Below are 19,812 nucleotides of genomic sequence, written 5' to 3'. Positions count from 1 at the left end.
GCTCAGTCTGGTGGTATTTGAAGGTGCTCAAATACGTCAGTCACGTATCGGTAGATTTACTGACACATAAGAGAACTGCTGCGGTACAAAATTCCGGCACCTCGGCGTCTCCGAAAACCGTCAGAAGTAGTTAGTGGGACGTAAAGCAAGCATTATTATTATTATTCTCATTTGTGTCTGTGGCAGAACGGATGATTCTGAGCAATCGCATTCGTACCACGATTGATTGATTGCTAACAAAAAAAAAGCAATATCTCACTCCTTATCTTGCCTTGTATGCCTCATTGTGGCGCCTCTATCGGTTTCTACGATTTCCCTGTAACCGTATAACCTTTGATGGTCCTTTTGGAGGATCAAACAGACATCTTTGCATGCTGAGGGATTCAACTTAATTTGAATATCTCAGATTTCAGGGAGTTGCCCAATTGTGCCTACGGGAGAGTTATTAGACGTTTATTTGCTGTTGTTGCGTGGTCTTAAAATTATAATCAAGAGGAGATGGGCTTGTAATTGATTTTTCTCTGCCAGTATTAGCAAAAGATATGGCCCATTACGTCTACAAAGTACAAGTAAGTGAACAATGCATAAGCATTACAAAGAGAGACGTGCAGTTAGATCTATGTGGTGGGACATATTTACAACATCAAAATGATTTGTGAGCTCTGTCGTAAATGGAGGCGTTAAAAGGTCTAAACGGCACGTTAAAAGTAATTGTGGCTAAATATTCCCTCTTTTTCTACGTAATTCTATCTTCACCACTATCCTCTACACACATGAATAGCGAAATAACGTGCTGCGTTCATCTTCCACTTTTTTCTTTGTGCAGGAAGTGCCTTTTATTTTCAGGAAAAATTTATTTGTTTAGATCATGTTGATAAACGCAACGCTCGTTCTACAAGGGTGAGGCGAGGCAAATATATGCCTAGGAGGTTATTTAGGGAAGTCCTCTTTCCTTGATGAAAGTTGTCCCATCCAGACAGAATTAAACTACTAATAAAAACAAAGCAAAGCAAAGTCATCTCCGCACAGGCCATGAAGGCCCTTGGAGTGGTGGAAGGTAAAGGCTTCCACTACCCGTAACCTCGGCACTTCATGGGATAGAGTGCTTAGCTCTACGCCTGGCCGCCTTTGCCCCCCAGGAACTAACCTGTTACTCACCTCCGGAAGTGGAAATCTCATTTCTTAAATTTTACGACTTCCTGACGGGGATTCGAACCCACGTCCTTCCGGGCGAACCGAGCACGCCTTTACCGCCTCGGCCAGGCAGCCCCTAAACTACTAACAAACTAAACATAATTCGGGGATGGTTAGTTCAAACCCCACCATCGGCACCCTTGAAGGAAGTTTTTTTTCAGTTTTGCACCAGAACAATTCTGGAGCTTTACCTTAATTAAAGTAAAGTGTCCACCTCTTACCCGTTCGCCCCGGGTTCGGTTCCTGGCGTACCAAGGATTTTGATTCTGAACTGAGGGATGGAGCGAGATTCACTCCCCTAGTGAGGCCAACTATGGAGACGTCTGATGTGAGAGGCAGTGGACCCGATCACGAAAACCAAGCAATACAGCTGTGGATGTCGCAATAGGCACGTGAACCTCCAATATCTGCAGGCCGTCAGGAGGGCAGCAGTCTGTTTGGAAATCTATGCCCAAAAATGGGCTATTTTTTCACGGTTTCTTTTGAAACCTAGTAATTCCACCACTCGCAACTACTGTAAGTGCACTGAGAGCAACAAAGATGATGGTATAGGCTAAATCGTATCACGATTGATGGTCATTCTGTCGGTCAGCTAACCTATGGACAAACTCCAATCCACCGGGCGAGATGGCGGGGCGGTTAGGGGTGCGCAGATGTGAGATTGCATCCGGGCGATAGTGGGTTCGAGCCCCACTGTCGCCAGCCCTGAAGATGGTTTTCTGTGGTTTCCCATTTTCACACCAGGAAAATGTTGTGGCTGTACCTTAATTTAGGCCACGGCCGCTTCTTTCCCACCCCTAAGCTTTTTTTTTATCCCATCGTCGCCATAAGACCTATCTGTGTCGGTGCGACGCAAACAAATTCTAAAAGAAAGAACTCCAATCCCTCTGATTTAAGCTATACATCAACCTGTATAGTTGCGATCGGAACTATGATACAGCATCATTTCTTCCACTTTCTTGTGCTTTCTTCCAGTCTCTGATCTTTTGTTTCACTCTATCTAGTGAAATGCAATGCTCATAATAAACTGAGGACTTACGACAATGCCATACAGTGTGATTCAGCAGTTCCTTCCAATATCGTTTGCTGCAACCCAACCAACGTGCACATGGTTATAGGGGTGCTATTCCCCTGCAGGCGTACTATATGGTGTTAATGTTCAGTGAGCATATTTTGCATACGATTCTGAACCCTAGTTAAATTGTATATCATCCGTTCGCAAAACATTACGCCTTGAAATCATCTAGCAACGTCCATTTACCATGTAACGTGACTAGGGGTAACGAAGAGGGGAATCAATGCATAAAATTAGGTAACAGTGCAGTAATTAATGTCTTCAACACCGAACCAGATGGCGTATGTACCCTGCTCTCGTCGTACTACCAGTATGTTTCCAGCAGTGTAGCGTAGCGGATGTGGTTAGTCGTTCGCCTAGCAATCGACGGAATGTGCCAGTTGCGGTTCGAATCCTGCATCGTTCAAATATTTTTGCATAGGCATGATGTTTGAATACGTAAACACAGGCCCACGTTTGCCACATTTAAACAGTAGAATGACGCTCATCTTGTGCCCTCCGCATACTCCGCTGGTTAGGGTCTGAATGTACTGTAATCTCTGCTGTCATTCGGCATGTTTTCCACAGAGGAATACGTTGACATGCTGCTCATTTATGGGGACGCAAGGCAAAATATGTGCGAGGCACTATGTCTGTACCATGAACCGTATGCCGACAGGCGACACCCAGCTGCTACGACATTCTGCCGTATTCAAAGACGCCTAAGGACAACAGGCGTGATTTCCAACCAGCCACCAGACCACAATAGGTCCGTTACGTCGGGTAAAACAGAATAGGCCGTTCTGGAGGCAGCTCGTACTAGTAATCCACACATCAGTACAAGAGCGATTGAACGACAGGTGAACACCAGCCAGCCGTCCGTCTGGCGAATACTCCATGAACGTAAAGTTCACCCATACCATCTTGAGCTACACCAAGAGCTCCATGGGCGGGATTTCGAAGCTCGAATGGAGTTCTGTCGGTGGCTATTAGGCAGGCTGGACAATGATGCAGCATTCGTATCGCATATCTTGTTGTCGGACGAATCGCGCTTCCACAATAATGAGAACGTCAATCGCCATAACATGCACTATTGGAGTCCGGACAATCCTCAATTGGGTGCGAAAGGCGGCCCATCAAGTACGATGGGGAGTGAATATTTGGTGTGAAATCTTTGGGGATCGCCTGATTGGACCTTATTTCCTTGACGGCCATTGGACGGGCCTACGCTACCTGCACTTTCTGCGTCAGGAACTCCCACTGCTGCTGGAGGATGTGCCCTTGCACGATTGTTTGACGATGTAGTTGCAACAGGATGGAGCTCCACCACATTCGACTTTGCCCGTTCGTAACCATCTGAACGAGGAACTGCCAGGGAAATAGATACGACGAGGAGGCCCTGTTTCTTGGCCCGCCAGATCACCGGATTTACCGCCGTTAAGACTTCTTCTTGTGGGGATTTTTGAAGAACGTCGATTACACTCAAGCGCCGGGAAACCCCGACCACCCGCGGCAGCTCATCACGGACACCCGTCGGGCAATTACACCTGGAATGCTTCAGCACGAAAGACGATCTGTTGGACACCGGCCCGAGTGTGCATAAACCAAAACTAATCGGGCCCTTCTTAGCTACGTTACCCATCTCTCTCGGTAATGGTGACCTGTTAAAGAGTTTGCCACCGAGCTCGATAACTGCAGTCGCTTAAGTGCGGTCAGTATCCAGTATTCGCGAGATAGTAGGTTCAAACACCACTGTCGGCAGCCCTGAAAATGGTTTTCCGTGGTTTCCCATTTTCACACCAGGTAAATATTGAGGCTGTACCTTAATTAAGGCCACGGCCGCTTCCCTCCCACTCCTAGCCTTTCCCTGTCCCATTGTCGCCATAAGACCTATCTATGTCGGTGCGATGTAAAGCAAGTAGCAAGAAAGAAAAGAGTTTGCCATTGTGGAAAGTCATAGTTCACAATTTTGTAGGACTGTAGATTAAATAATCCTTAGTGCAATATTAATTTACTTTGTGTACTCTGGAAAGTGTTTGTGTTTATAGACAGTCACTATTTACTTTTTGGTTAGCATGTTTTTCTTCACAGTATCTTGTAGTAATGAGTAATGACACACTTAAACATTTTTCTAATTCTACAAACTGTTTCTGAATTGGTAACACCATTAAAACCGTCTATATTATAATGTATATTCTTTCTTTCTTTCTTTCTTTCTTTCTTTCTTTCTTTCTTTCTTTCTTTCTTTCTTTCTTTCTTAATCTGGTTACCCTCCAGGGTTGGTTTTTCCCTCGGACTCAGCGAGGGATTCCACCTCTACCGCCTCAAGGGCAGTGTCCTGGAGCGTGAGACATTGGGTCGGGGATACAACTGGGGAGAATGACTAGTAGCTCGCCCAGGCGACCTCACCTGCTGCGCTGAACAGGGGCCTTGCGGGGGAATGGGGATATTGGAAGGTGTAGAGAAGGAAGAGGGAAGGAAGCGGCCATAGCCTCAAGTTAGGTACCATCCCGGCATTTGCCTGGATGGGAAGTGGGAAACCACGGAAAACCACTTTCAGGATGGTTGAGGTGGGAATCGAACTCACCTCTACTCCCGAGGCTGAGTGGAACCCCTTCCAGCCCTCGTACCACTTTTCAAATTTCGTGGCGGAGTCGGGAATCGAACCCGGGCCTCCGGGGGTGGCAGCTAATGACACCACTACACCGCAGAGGTGGCTAATGTATATTCACCTGGAAAAAAATATTTATTAATAGACCGTGAAATTGAAGGAGCTATAGCGTTTCAAACTTTAAAATGACTCTTCTCAAAAGTAATATGCTCTCGGGTTAGCCGATGTACTTTTTTAATTTTTTTTTTTTTTTTTTTTTTTTTTTACTCATGTCGTGTTTTGAAATGCTATCAGCTGTCAGAAATGTAACTGTTCTTCTGCTGGAGCAAGTGAAGGCACTTTCTTAACTAATTAAAACACAATTTTAACATTAAATCAGGTGACTACTCTCACTACACAGCGTTTATTGAGCGCCCTAGACAACGGGTGCCCTATGGTATGCGGTGGATGAAGCTCTCGAAGGCATTTAGTTCCACCTCCGAGTGTACGAGTAGTTTCAATAATGAACAAAATTACATTTCGTTTCGAGATTTACCAACTATAAGGTCGAATGGTAAATAAAGTGCTACCGAACTTCAGGAAGTGAATACTAACAGTAGTCTACCTTGTGGTTGCTTTAAGAAGTTTATGGATTTGCTGAAGAATGAACTGGTTTAAAGTTTCCACTCGGAATGAGGAAAAGACATTTGTTTGAATTGTAGTTAATGTATGCACCTGCCCAACTAGGAGTGGAATTAATCGAACTGCAGTTTTGGTCCAATCTCAATAATGACATTTCAGAGAGAAATGTAATATGCAGTACTTCAGTATAAACAGGGTTGGTTAAAAGTTCTGCATCGCCTAAATGACTAATGAAGCAAGTTATTCAGTGACATGAAACTCAGTGTGCGGAGATAGCCATTCACTTGGTACTAAAAAAATTGATATTGCAGATGTATTTACTTATAGTTGAACAGAAAGTTACTCCAACTCTCTTATTTTACAGCCTGTTACAAATAACCTATGGCCAAACTTTAAGGTCACATTCGTCACTCATAGAGGAAGAAAATGTGTTACTTAGACATGGGTCCGGACACGCTTTATTTCCACGTTAGAACTCTTTTTCGACAACTCTGCATAATACATTAATCATGGGAAACACACAGGATACCACATGAAACTCTTCCATACAATTAAATGTTCAAAATACCCTCCGTTACCACTGCCACATGTATCAACCCGCTGTCGCATTGAATGGCGGATTAATCCTGGCTTTAGGCACCCAATCTAGTGGTTGGAAACTGTATACCACCACCTCTCCTGCCCTTCCGGTCAACTTTCCGATGGTGAAATTTTTCGAACAGCGAAGCTCGATCCGGCTAACCACAGTGTCAGACCATTTATAGACTTGACACCTTAATGATTATGGCCACCTGGAGAGCTGACTGTATTTTGTCAGTAATAACATAAGTCTTTCTTTCTTTCTTAATCTGCTTACCCTCCAGGGTCGGTTTTTCCCTCGGACTCAGCGAGGGATCCCACCTCTACCGCCTCAAGGGCAGTGTCCTGGAGCTTCAGACCATGGGCCCGGGGATACAACTGGGGAGGATGACCAGTACCTCCCCAGGTGGCCTCGTCTGCTATGTTAAACAGGGGCCTTGCGGGGGGATGGGAAGTTTGGAAGGGATAGACAAGGAAGAGGGAAGGAAGCGGCCGTGGCATTAAGTTAGGTACCATACCGGCATTTGCCTGGAGGAAAAGTGGGAAACCACGGAAAACCACTTCCAGGATGGCTGAGGTGTGAATCGAACCCACCTCTACTCAGTTGAACTCCCGAGGCTGAGTGGACCCCGTTCCAGCCCTCGTACCACTTTTCAAATTTCGTGGCAGAACCGAGAATCGAACCCGGGCCTCCGGGGGTTGCAGCTAATCACACTAACCACTACACCACAAAGGCGGACTAATAACATAAATACGGTCCTTTAATAACATCCTTGAAAAAGTGTTTGTTGATACAGGAAAATGTAAATCGAGCGATTAATATGACTTCTGTCCGCCCGTCACCTGGCGGCCCCTGGTTCGATTCCCAGCCCGGTCAGGGGTTTTTAATTGCAAGGATTAATATCCCTGGCCTGGGGACTGAGTATTTGTGTCGTCCTTGATGTTCCTTTCCTCACATACAACACTCTGCACTTCCGCCATTCCACTTTACTTGCCAGTTCATATAATTTGGTGCCAGTAGGGGCAAAAAAATCCAATAGCGTTTTTCAGAAAAGATGACTTTTTCCTCCGACATCTAATCTATAATATATACCGTTTCACATTCCTCGTATTCAAACGAACGCTTCGGACGTACCGTTTTAATTTAGACATCTGCAGTTCCCCGGTTTGAGTTTCACTATGTGCATCAGCAAAGCGCAAGTGCTAGTGGTGGTGGTGGTGGTGGTGGTGGTGGTGGTGGTGATTGCTGTAAGAGGATGAACATCTGGGCAATCATACTCTATTGACATTAATCAGAAGGGAAACATGGAAGGGATCCGACACATCGAAAAATGAAAGTATCGGCGAAAGAAAGACAAAGACCTCGAAGGGCGTGAAAATGAAAGACTCCCTTGACCTCGAATGCTCAAATATCGTCGGGGTCGGAAAAGAACGAGAGTTGACCAAGGGAGGTCGTATAGAATAGATGAACGTGAGGAGTCAGCCACAAGTCTGGAAGCAATGACAGATCAGTTTCTCGGAACGTCTATAAGGAAAAAAAGTTTTTTTAAATATGTTTATATTGTTTTAATAGTATTCGTACCATCCATCAAACCATTGTCTTAACCATTGAAAGTAAAGTAACAATATTATTTTTAAATAATATATTTCATGCAATTTATGTTAAAAACTGTGTGTTAATACATATTCTCAAATAATATATGTTTTGCTTTTAAATAAAGTTTAAAAACATCTGACGATTGAATTAATAAACGCAGGCGAAGCCGCGGGTACATGTTAAAAGAAATCTGATATTGGGTTTGGAGTGAAAGGGAAATAATTTTCATTTTAATCATATTCGGAGGAAATTCTAGGGCGATATCTGATCGCCTTCGAACCTCTAACTTTCGTCCTTCTGGCTAAAGACACAGTAAACGATCTCATCGGGAATTGGTGAATTTATTAAATGATATAGTATTCCGATCTTATTCGAATACCGCATAAACAATGACAAGAATCGTAGGGAAATTTACTCAAACTGGAAGTGTAATGGACTGACCAAGATCAGGTCGTGCAAATGATGTGAATACTGTGTGCAAGAAAATCCGAAAGTTTCTGCTACAATTTTGCCGTTCGAATCTAATAGAATCCGAAGTTCCGTGATGAAAATCCTTACAAGTGCTAAACATCCTTATACAATATACCTTTTCTGCAGTCTTCTTGCACTGGCTTGGCAATTTAGGGCCGTTCTGGTGTAAAACTTGAACTTGGAAGAAATAGAACCTTCAAGTGTTTTCGTAGCTCCATCACTGATGTTTAAAACTGCACGGTTGTAGGCATAAGCTAACGACTTTCCCCTAATGACCGTGACTGTAAACATTAACAGGCGAGGAAGATGAGCTGTCAAGTGTTACAACCGTAGAGGAGCTTTACTTACTCTCAAAACAAGAGCCCATCACAACGTCCATCAACTTCATCGGAAAATGTACTCAAAACTTACTTGAAAGCACACTAACAAGTGTTCATTACATCGGACGGCATGATAAAGAATTTAAGCAGACACTATAGCAGGTGAAAACGTAAAAGCTACAAGTCAACTCATCGAAACTTCCACTACTCATAGTTTTCCATTTCACTGGGCTAAATTGTTTTAGGGAATTCACGACTGGTGTTTCAGTCTGTAAATTTCATCATAACCTGATATTAAGTAGCTCAAGTTATTAGTCGAAGGAAACGTCGGCGTGAATTCGGACACTATGGAGGAACTATGGAAGTGTCTTGGAATTTTCTCTCTTTATTGTCATCTCGAGCGTTTTGTTTTTTACAACAGATACTTTTCTCCTACCCTTCGTTGCAGATTTGTCCTGGCCCACTCAGGAACATACACAGAGTAGCTCACGAAACACATGCACCTACACAGACTTGTACTGCCTCGTTATCACCTATTGTTGCGAAGTGGATGTGACTCTGTTTATTTTACAATTGTCAGTACCAGTGGCGGGTCGTCAAATAGAAAATTGAGTGTTCACAAAATTTAATAATAAAAATAACATATTAAGCAAAATTCTCGTCACTTTACCTTTGGTAGGTGAGGGTATCACTTTTTAATACTGAATATTCCGAGTTCATGATTGCCTTGCATAATCAAAATACATAAATCTCTATGAAAATTCAAATGACAGACAAGATTATTCTATACTTTCTCGAAGCCCGTACATAGATGACACACTGACACTACACAATAACAGTAATTCAAACTAGTCTTCACCAGCTTAAAGCCTGCTAGATCAGCTTTGCCAGATCCAAAAATAGTATTTCGGAAGATAGGACTCGAAAATTTCGGAATATGTTCATAAATACAATATGTCATGTTTTTGATGAAGTTACTTGAAATTAAATGTGTTTGTACGGAAGTCTTGCTTTTCATTGTAGACATAGTGAATCTAATCTTCAAGTTTTTCATTCTCTGGAACACAAGATATAAATTGTATCTGTTTCTTTTGTATTATAGGTATGTAGGCCCTACTGGTGGCTTATAACATTTTACTTGTGTTCGATAGACCGAAAAATTGATGCGTTACTTTAAAATTAAATAGACCTATAATCAATATTAAAAGACAGACTATCATAATTTTCGTTCTGTATCTATGCTGCCCACTTTTCCCACTTTAGTCTGGAATGACGTGATTAGCAGCTGGCATTTTAAAACTGTCAGCATGGGAGGGACTCGTACCGCTGGCGTGTCAAATACTTATTTTAAAAGCGATATATTATATACACCCTCCCTCCATGTGGCACTACAGCCCTTGAAGGGCCTTGGCCTACCAAGCGACCGCTGCTCAGCCCGAAGGCCTGCAGATTACGAGGTATCGTGTGGTCAGCACGACAGATCCTCTCGGCCGTTATTATTGGCTTTCTAGACCAGGGCCGCTATCTCACCGCCAGATAGCGCCTCAATTCTAATCACGTAGGCTGAGTGGTCCTCGAACCAGCCCTCAGGTCCAGGTAAAATTCCCTGACCTGGCCGGGAATTGAAGCCGGGGCCTCTGGGCAGGCACGCTACCCCTACACCACGGGGCCGGCTATATGCACCCAGCTTCTCTTAAAATCGATAGCAAAAAAAGGAAAATTAAACTTACGTATAGAATTAAAACACAACGGATGATATTTCTAACTGATTACCTTTGTCTATAAAACGAGGACGGAGGATAGCCCAATTCGAAAGTTTTCCACTTAACTTCGTATTTTCTGATATCGTTTCAAACGCCGGGTAGGATACCAAAGTCTAAAACAAAGACTATCGCTTTTCAAAGAAGTATGAGTTGGAACAAAATAAGTTGAGGTGGCAGCAGTGTCCAGTAAGGTCTGATTACAGGGGCATATTTGGACGTGTGCACTTACCATACAGTAATGGCTCCGTAAGGCATGTTGTCACCATCACTCGCGCATGCGTGGCACCTGCTACAGGAAGAGCACAAGACCGATATGCACATGCATGCAATCCTGAAAATTTGAAGCGTATAACCTGGTAGGTTTAAAATGTGGCAGATTAAAATTCTAATTAAGCAGTTAGATATCGAGTAATTAAACGGTAACAGGGTTCACAGTTCCAGAGTCTGGGTGTTCCCGTGTTCAGCACGAAAAATTTACTTCATTCAGATATGTGAAGTGTTCAGCGAGATGTACTTATTCTCTTCAACAAAGAATCGCAGTAGTGGAGGCGTATGTTTCTACCGGTTCATTTATGAAAACGCGAGACACTTTCGTAGACATGTTTCCTGACATTTCCATACCAGTAAAGAGCAATATACAGGATTTGGTGAAAAAGTGGCCTACTGCAGGGTCACATTGCAAACTCAAAAGGGAATCGATTCCCTTCCGATCGTACACCTACAGTGATCGCGGATATAATCTATGATATATGTATTAACCTACAAGAAGAAGAAGAAGAAGAAGAAGAAGAAGAAGAACTACGATTGATCAGGAAGTTTAAATATCTGGGTTCATACGGACAAAGTGATGAAGGTCCTGAGGCTGAAATACAACACAGGATAAATAATGGATCGATGAATAGGGAGAAATTGAGTGGATCAATCACTACTGATCTGCATTTAGGGCAGTCGCCCAGGTAGCCGATTCCCTATCTGTTGTTTTCCTAGCCTTTTCTTAAATGATTGCAAAGAAATTGGAAGTTTATTGAACATCCTTGGTAAGTTATTCGAGTCCGTAACTTCCCTTCCTGTAAACGAATATTTGCACCAATTTGTCCTCTTGAATTCCAACTTTATCTTCATATTGTGATATTTCCTACTTTTAAAGACACCACTCGAACTTATTCGTCTACTCATGTCATTCCACGCCATCTCTCCACTGACAGCTCGGAACATACCACTTTGTCGAGCAGCTCGTCTCTTTTCTCCCTAGTCTTCCCAGCCCAAACTTTGGAACATTTTTGTAACGCTATTCTTTTGTCGAAAATCACCCAGATCAAATCGAGCTGCTTTTGGATTTTGTCCAGTTCTTGAATCAAGTAATACTGGTGAGGGTCCCATACACTGGAACCATACTCTAGTTGGGGGTCTTACCAGAGACTCATATGTCCTCTCTTTTACATCCTTACTACAACCCCTCAACAGCTTATTATAACACCTCAGGTCAGTCTTTTTCCAGTCATTTCACCGGATCAAGAATGGAATGAATGAAGCCACCATTTAGTGGCCAGGATAGGAATTGTACCGGTTGCCGAAGCCTTTCGCGCTCCTCTGGGGCAATGATTAATGATTGACAGATGAAATGAAATGATATTGGAGAGTGTTATTGGAATGAAAGTTGGCAGGGAAAACCGGAGTACCAGGAGAAAAATCTGCCCTGCCTCCGCTTTGTACAGCACAAATCTCACATGGAGCGACCGCGATTTGAACCACGGAACCCAACGCGAGTGGTGAGAGGCCGGCGCACTGCCACCTGAGCTACGGAGGCTCTAGGACTTAACTGCATGTGCCATAATGATCACCAACCACCGTGAAGGAAACGGCACTAGAAGAATAATGTTTAAGATCAATCTCCCCAAAGATAGGACATATTTTTAATTTCTGCCGTAATTTACATATAAAACTAGAGACGTTATGAAACTATGAAACTATGGAAGTTTATTGAACATCTCCCTTGGTTTGTAATCTCGTGAATGTCCCCGCTTCTACTGCTCTTGTTTAGATAAATAAGTTAGGTGTTTCCTACACGCTTGAAAAACCAGTATATGGTGACATGTAATTGTTTGGTCCATTTTTAAGCGACAACGTTCATTTATTGTAAAACCGAAAGTACTGCAAATCATTCTCACTTCCTATATTAATCATTCCTCTTTCTTCATAAAACTACTAGGATACTGATTTTTAAAGTTACTGATACCCAGTGTGTGATAATCTTAGAATATCCGCCTCTGTAACGGGGAATAGCAAAAGAGATGGTTTTGTAGTCCAACAAGAATTGTTTCGGCTTCGCTTCCGTTTGGCGAATCTTCTATTTATCCTTGATCTGAGAGGAAACCACAGGAAATTAATTGAGGACCGTTGTCGTACAAGCTGTTCCACTACACAAGCTGCGGTATATATTTTCGATATATCATGTGCTTATCGAACACAGTCTTCGTTCTTTTCCCTTTATATGTGCTTCTTATATAGAATAGAGGAGGTTCTTATCTTTGATTTCTCTAGTCGTGTAAAACTTGGGTTCTAGCTGTTTTCCCTCATATATCGTAGTCTTGGCTTCCCCACAGTATCTTATGAAATATCAGATATCCCTACCCTCCTGCGTATCCCTTGTTATGTTACTGCTATCTACCGTCACGAACTGCGTGATGTATTTCCTGTTTATGGGCTTCCAAATAGATGTCACCTTCCCCGTCACTAAAAATACAAATCGGCACTACATGCCATTTAGAACTCTCAAGTTGTAATATTCTATAAAGTCTCTTTGTTTTATTATTATTATTATTATTATTATTATTATTATTATTATTATTATCGACGACGATGATTCATTTTAAGAACTAGAGACCTACTAATCAGCTTTTTGTGGTTAAATACAGTATAGCTGGAGATACTCTACATTTGTCCTGTCCAACTAGCATCCGAGGGCCGCATGCAGCCCTCAGCACCAAATCTTGTGTCGCAGGGCGCATTCGAAATGGTTCAGAAATATATGTCGCCGTCCAACGACGCCTTAAACCGTAAATAGACGTAAATAGTCTGTATAATGAATTTCTGTTTCAGAGTAAGTGAAAAGCAAATGGTTGCTTTGAATGCCGTAGGCCTACAATATAGTACAATACAAACTGTGCATTGTCGTTGGATGAGAGAGCGGGAATCAACAACAAAGCTTCTTTATACCAGATTCCAAATGCTTCTTCTTCAACTTACCTTAGATTAGTTTCCTAAATTTATCAGAAGAATAAGCAGTGGATATTCGTTTCGAAAGAAGCACTGGATATCACCGATGTATCAGGTGTAGGACGTAAGTATGGTATGGTCCCGCACACTTCCCAAAGACATAAAATGAGGCCCTTGCAATACATGAAGTTATACATCCCTTCTTTACACCATGAAGATGTTCACGTTATCAATGTCTTCCTAATTATGTTATGTGTCATTTCTTGCCTATTTAGTGGCAAGGGTGGTTGAAAAGTATTTTCCTATAATATTTATTTATTCATGTATTTATCTGTTTGTATAATAACCAAGATTATTATTATTTATTAGACCGAGCTCGATAGCTGCAGTCGCTTAAGTGCGGTCAGTATCCAGTAATCGGGAGATCGTGGGTTCGAGCCCCACTGTCGGCAGCCCTGAAGATGGTTTTCCGTGGTTTCCCATTTTCACACCAGGCAAATGCCGGGGCTGTACCTTAATTAAGGCCACGGCCGCTTCCTTCCACTTCCTAGGCCTTTCCCATCCCATCGTCGCCATAAGACATATCTGTGTCGGTGCGACGTAAAACAAATACCAAAAAAATATATATATTTATTAGGATATTCATATTATTGTTTTTGTTGTTTTTGTTCATTCGATTAGGCCATCTTAGGTCCACGTAGAACAGTTTTCTACCGGGCGAGTTGGCCGTGTGGTTAGAATCACGCAGCTGTGAGCTTGCATCAGGGAGACAGTGGGTTCGAATCCCACTGTCGGCAGTCCTGAAGATGGTTTTGTGTGGTTTCCCATTTCCGTACCAATAAAATGCTAGGCTGTACCTCAGTTAAGGATACGGCCTCTTCCTTCCTTCGTTCCTTCCTTCCTTCCTTCTCCTAGCCTTATCTTATCCCATCGTCGCCATAAGACATTTCTGTGTCGGTGCGACGTAAAGCAAATTCCAAAAAATAGTTTTCTTCTTTTCTTCCCAAAACTTCTTCATTGCCTGATTGTTTCTTGACTCTGTAGAAATTTACCATCAAATATTATTTTCCTAAATTATTTTCTATTTGCGATTTGTTCTTTTTTAAATGTGAGTATTTCCAATTCATCTTCGGCTTCTTTGAAAAATACTGGCTTATTTCTTATTTGCATAGTGTCCAAAAATTTTCTTAATCCGTCTTTGTCCATTCTGTACAGGTGACCACGAAAAGTTAATCTTTTTCTGATAGCATGACGTATTTTTGCTGATTTTTGTAAAAAAATCTTGTTCTAGTCTCAGTTTGTATATGCCATCTCCCAATTATTATTATTATTATTATTATTATTATTATTATTATTATTATTATTATTATTATTATTATTATTATTATTATTATTATTATTATTATTATTATAAAAATGTTCCATGAACTTCACTTATTCCTCAGCTTGCTTCCGATTTTTTTTTACATCCATCCTTGGGTTTGGAGGCAAAATATTCTGACCAGTGTATTTGGCATTGTCAAGGTTATCAAATCGTCTTCCTCCAAGAGATGATCCTATGTAATACTTGGACCTTCATCAGAACAACAATGCTATTCATATAATTCTTGTATTATTCATCGGGTTAATATTTCTTAATGAGCTGGAGTTCTATTCTGTATGTACTTCAGTACACTCCCCACTGTGTAAAGCTAGAGAATGTCGTCGTATACTTGATAAACCCAATCGAGTTGCTCACAGTGGAACTCAACGATGCAGCCATTTTCAAAATTCCACGCAATATAGAACATCAGTATTAATCCAAACCGTTCTTGACGGACCACTGTTTGGTGTTGCTCTCTATATGTTCATTGCTTTATCTCTTCGTGATTGAGCAAAAGAGAGTCATATTTAATTCCATGTCATGAGCTTCCAGACCCAGAACTTGGAAGATTGTAGGACATTTTTTGAAGATGTCGACTATTCACTGGGCCTAGGTCTTGGAATTTTGTACGCTAGGTTTGGTTTGTGGAAATGTGTAGCAAGTTGTAGCCAGCAGATAGTTATCAGTTCTTCGAACATAATGCGGAGTATTTTAATTTTCTGTAACTGAAGGTCCTGAAGGTCATTCTGAGTGAATCTGGTTGAACTAGTTCGATGCTGTTCTAACACTAACCTCAGGAATAAACTATTTTGACCGGGCGAGTTGGCCGTGTGCGTAGAGGCGCGCGGCTGTGAGCTTGCATCCGGGAGATAGTAGGTTCGAATCCCACTATCGGCAGCCCTGAAAATGGTTTTCCGTGGTTTCCCATTTTCACACCAGGCAAATGCTGGGGCTGTACCTTAATTAAGGCCACGGCCGCTTCCTTCCAACTCCTAAGCCTTTCCTATCCCATCGTCGCCATAAGACCTATCTGTGTCGGTGCGACGTAAAGCCCCTAGCAAAAAAAAAAAACTATTTTGAAGTAGTGCCACCTAGGCAATCCATCCACTAATGTTAGTATTCCGATTATTGTGCTTTTATCTTTTATCTAGAACTACTGCTTTAGCACTGAGCTACTCTGCAGCAGAATATGCATGCCCTGTTTGGTATAGATCATGTCATGCCAAACAGGTAGATACCGAGCTCGATAGCTGCAGTCGCTTAAGTGCAGCCAGTATCCAGTATTCGGGAGATAGTAGGTTCGAATCCCACTATCGGCAGCCCTGAAAATGGTTTTCCGTGGTTTCCCATTTTCACATCAGGCAAATGCTGGGGCTGTACCTTAATTTAGGCCACGGCCGCTTCCTTCCCACTTCTAGCCCTTTCCTGTCCCATCGTCGCCGTAAGACCTGTCTGTGTCGGTGCGACGTAAAAAAAAAAAAAAAAAAAAAAAAAACAGGTAGATATTGCTTTAAATGAAACTTTCCGGTTTATAACTGGTTGCCTAAGATACCCTGTGATAAGGTATACTGCTTGGCTGGCATTGCTCCCCCAGATATTAGACGTGAAGTAGCTATCAAACATAAAAATTCTAAAGTAGATGTTTCCCAAACACATCCATTACATTATTATCAACCTGCTCAACAACGATTGAAATCCAGATAAAGTTTTAAACATTCTACTGAGTGCCTTTCGGAGTCATCTCAATCATCAAGTATAACTTTCTGGAGATCCAGAAACCTTAATCTCAATGGATGGATGGATCCACCTGAAATTCTTCCAGCCGATTATGAAGAGTCGTGGTCTACATGGAAGAGTCTGAACAGGCTGCGGTCTGGGGTGGATCGATCTAAGATCAATATGAAGAAGTGGGGTTTATCTGAAGAGTCAACCCTCTGTGCCTGCGGAGAAGAACAAACCATGGCGCACCTCCTTCATTGCAATGCCTGCCCTCTCGTTTGCATCATGCAAGATTTAGTATAGGTCACACCAAATGGTCGAGATCTCGCCAAATTCTGGTCCGATATGATATAATATAATTGTTACCTTGAATGTACCTCGAGTGTGTTTTTACCGGTTATCTAATTTTTGTTTCTCATTTTAACCAATAATTTATATGATATACTGCTTATGATACGAATTTTTTAAAATGTAGCAACGATAGCGGAATTCTACTAGAAGATTCCTATGACAGTTATTTTGATGTTGAGTACGGCACTAGAGATCTTTAATAAGTAAAAAGTAATGTCAATAAATGCTAGGAACTTTGACCGCCCTTCGAAAGTAGACTTCTTCAGCCGGGATAGAACCCGCAAACTTACGATCATGAATCTCACACTCTACCACTGACTCAAGGAACAGTTACCTCGAGGATAAAAAAAACCTTCGTTTCAAAGGTAATCCTTATGTGACAATTAATACTCATTGTATTAAAGGCTGTAGGAGCAACATAGTATCCAGACTGTACTTGCAGTGACACGCCGTCAGTATTGTTAAGTGTTACTTTATGAGAGGCTACCTCCGTTACATTTACACTCCCCTAAAATTGGGAAGTGAGCTATAAAATAGAGCCTCCACCTTGTGAGTTGTCTTTCATAGCAGTCCAACTTGATTATTACTGTGGTTGGCCTATTTTAATTCATACTCGAGTCTCAACAGTGGCATTACGAATAACGAATTATAAACCATTCTTTGTCAGTGATAAGCTTTTGAAATATAAAACATGTCAGTCGTGATGGCTTAGTGATAGCAGCTTCTCCGTTCCGTAGCCACTATTCGAATAATCAATACAAGTAAGGTTTAAGGGGAAAATCATACTGTGTAAAGAATATTGTAAGTTCCGCAACATATGATTACACTATTTTTATCCGGTAAAACTACAAGCTATTTTTTCTTTACTTCGAAATATAACATAGCTATTTAAATTTAATGGGTATAATGTATATAAAAGCATTTTTCTCTCACCCCATGAACAAACCTGATTTAAATGTTATCCTTAAAACGTCCTTCCTCCTGTTATAAATACCTCAATATCCTCACAGGTATGTAATTGTGTGTAATAATAGTTATTCAACAGTTAATCTTACAACTCGTTGACTTCCCACCAGTCTAATTTCCGTCGAACATGTAAAGTTACTTGAATTATTTGCTTACGCTAAAGTATTGTTATGAAATGACTATCGGATTTTATTTCAAAGTAAGCATACTTTTCTAGTTTAAATACGCGTGTATATAGTTTCTTTCCTTCCGACCTAAATGCTAAAACAGAAATTTGTGAGGGACTCATACCAGTTTACATTTTGATCCACAGTAATCCTCTGTTCCCCAGTAGGTAGATCATACGATGTCTTCCTTGACATAGAGGTATTGTGTGTTGCAGGAAGCAAGGAGGACCTTGTCAACTACGACGGTGCCCAGTTGGCGGAAGAAGGTAGGACACATAGTCAGATAGTTGTGTGTTGTGTTCTGCTTCTAGCATTGTGTTGCACAGTTTGGTCCAGTTATGTACCAGCTGAAGCTCACGTATATACAGCACCAGCACGATTTTGCACCTAAATAGTTGCTTTTCACCTTAAATGATTTGAGATAATAAGAAACTGGATTTTTCTCCAAATACGTGGCATGTATTAACTTCTTTTTTTTTTTCAAGTACTATACTACAAACTTAAAGTATATTTATCAGCTCAAAATATCTTCAATGTTGCCGCATTGATGCCCTCTAATTTATTAATCATTAACTATGACAAATCCAGGGGCTTGGAGTATCGTATTAGGTCCTGGGCGTGTGTGTTCTCCTCCAGTGACATCTCGAGGTTGTCTCACGCCTGTCCTTTCTTCCCAAGTGGAAATTGAGCAGTTCCTCGGCTCACTCTCACGCTATATGAAATTCCAGCTGCACTGAACAATCACTTCATATTACATTCCGGCCTTTCATTCGCTGGCATGTGAAAGACGAATTCTGAGATTGCTGGTATGGCCATTGGAATCAAACTTAAGGTTCACCTAGTACCGAACATCTGAATTGGAGAACTCATTGTGTTCGATGTGCCTTGCCGAACTTACGTTGGTTGTTTTGTTAGATATATTTCACTTTCTATCCCATGCACCAAATATGACTAAATACATCAACGTGTTCAGAGATACAGCTCATATTGCAACTGAACCCCTGCATGCTGTCATAGTTTTCTTCTTTTTGAACTATAGAATTCTGTCTGATGTCTGAAATGAAATCGTGAGATTACTCCGCACGTAAATTGATTATATTGTGGTTTCGACTGGTGGAACAGAGAAAATGAAAGTTACTACTTCGTATCTCATTTAAAAAATCAAGCCTAAATGTCTTGTACTGGCACATCTGATAGATACTGGATGATGTGCTATGTCTTATTGTGGATATTTAGTAGTTTAAGTTTGAATCCGGTGCAATTAAAATCCAACAGTATGAAGATGATAAATATCCTGTAAAGAGCATCTTACCAGTTTTATCTCCATTTAAACTACCTTCGCATCAGAACACTTTTCGTTCGCATGTAACCTTCCACTTTTAGTCTGTCCAGTTAAACAACTTCTTCCATATATCGGTCTGATAAATTCACTGAAATGCGTAGCCCACCCCAACCTATGAGCCGACGTCTATTTTCATATCTACAGAATCAAGTATGAAATGGAGACAGGGCAATAAATGTAACAAACTATTCTATCCCTTACCAGAAAACAGTGAAATTGATCACTAAACTCACCATAGATGGATCTGGGTGAAGTCCCATATATTAATGCCCACTATAATGATATAATTGTATGTGTACATATAGACCTGCCAGCGAGAAAGCTTTGACAGCCTACAGCATTATTACATTTAAGTATAAATGTGTCTAACTATATTCTTTAAGATTTCGGAATTGTTTTGTGGTGGATAAACTATCAGTTGACAGGCTATGGTCTTGGAACTGATAATTACATTTACTATCTCTTAAAGTAGGGAATC

General features: G+C 41.4%; 1 protein-coding gene across 4 annotated transcripts in view; it reads left to right on the top strand.

Annotated features, from left to right (window-relative positions):
• The window catches only part of unc-5, an 884,332-nt gene that overhangs the window by 738,149 nt on the left and 126,371 nt on the right, over window positions 1-19,812 (top strand). For 3 of the 4 annotated variants that reach the window (XM_068226747.1, XM_068226745.1, XM_067135154.2), the window contains exon 7: window positions 18,208-18,258. The exons of the other annotated variant lie outside the window; for it this stretch is intronic. In XM_068226747.1, coding sequence (XP_068082848.1) covers window positions 18,208-18,258 — 51 coding nt within the window. The remainder of the gene's footprint in view (window positions 1-18,207; window positions 18,259-19,812) is intronic. 4 annotated transcript variants of the gene reach the window in all.

The sequence above is a fragment of the Anabrus simplex genome, chromosome 1, assembly GCF_040414725.1.
Source record: "Anabrus simplex isolate iqAnaSimp1 chromosome 1, ASM4041472v1, whole genome shotgun sequence".
NCBI classification, from domain to species: domain Eukaryota; kingdom Metazoa; phylum Arthropoda; class Insecta; order Orthoptera; family Tettigoniidae; genus Anabrus; species Anabrus simplex.
The sequence above is the reverse complement of the archived record's forward strand: the minus strand, read 5'-3'. Positions and strand labels throughout refer to the sequence as shown.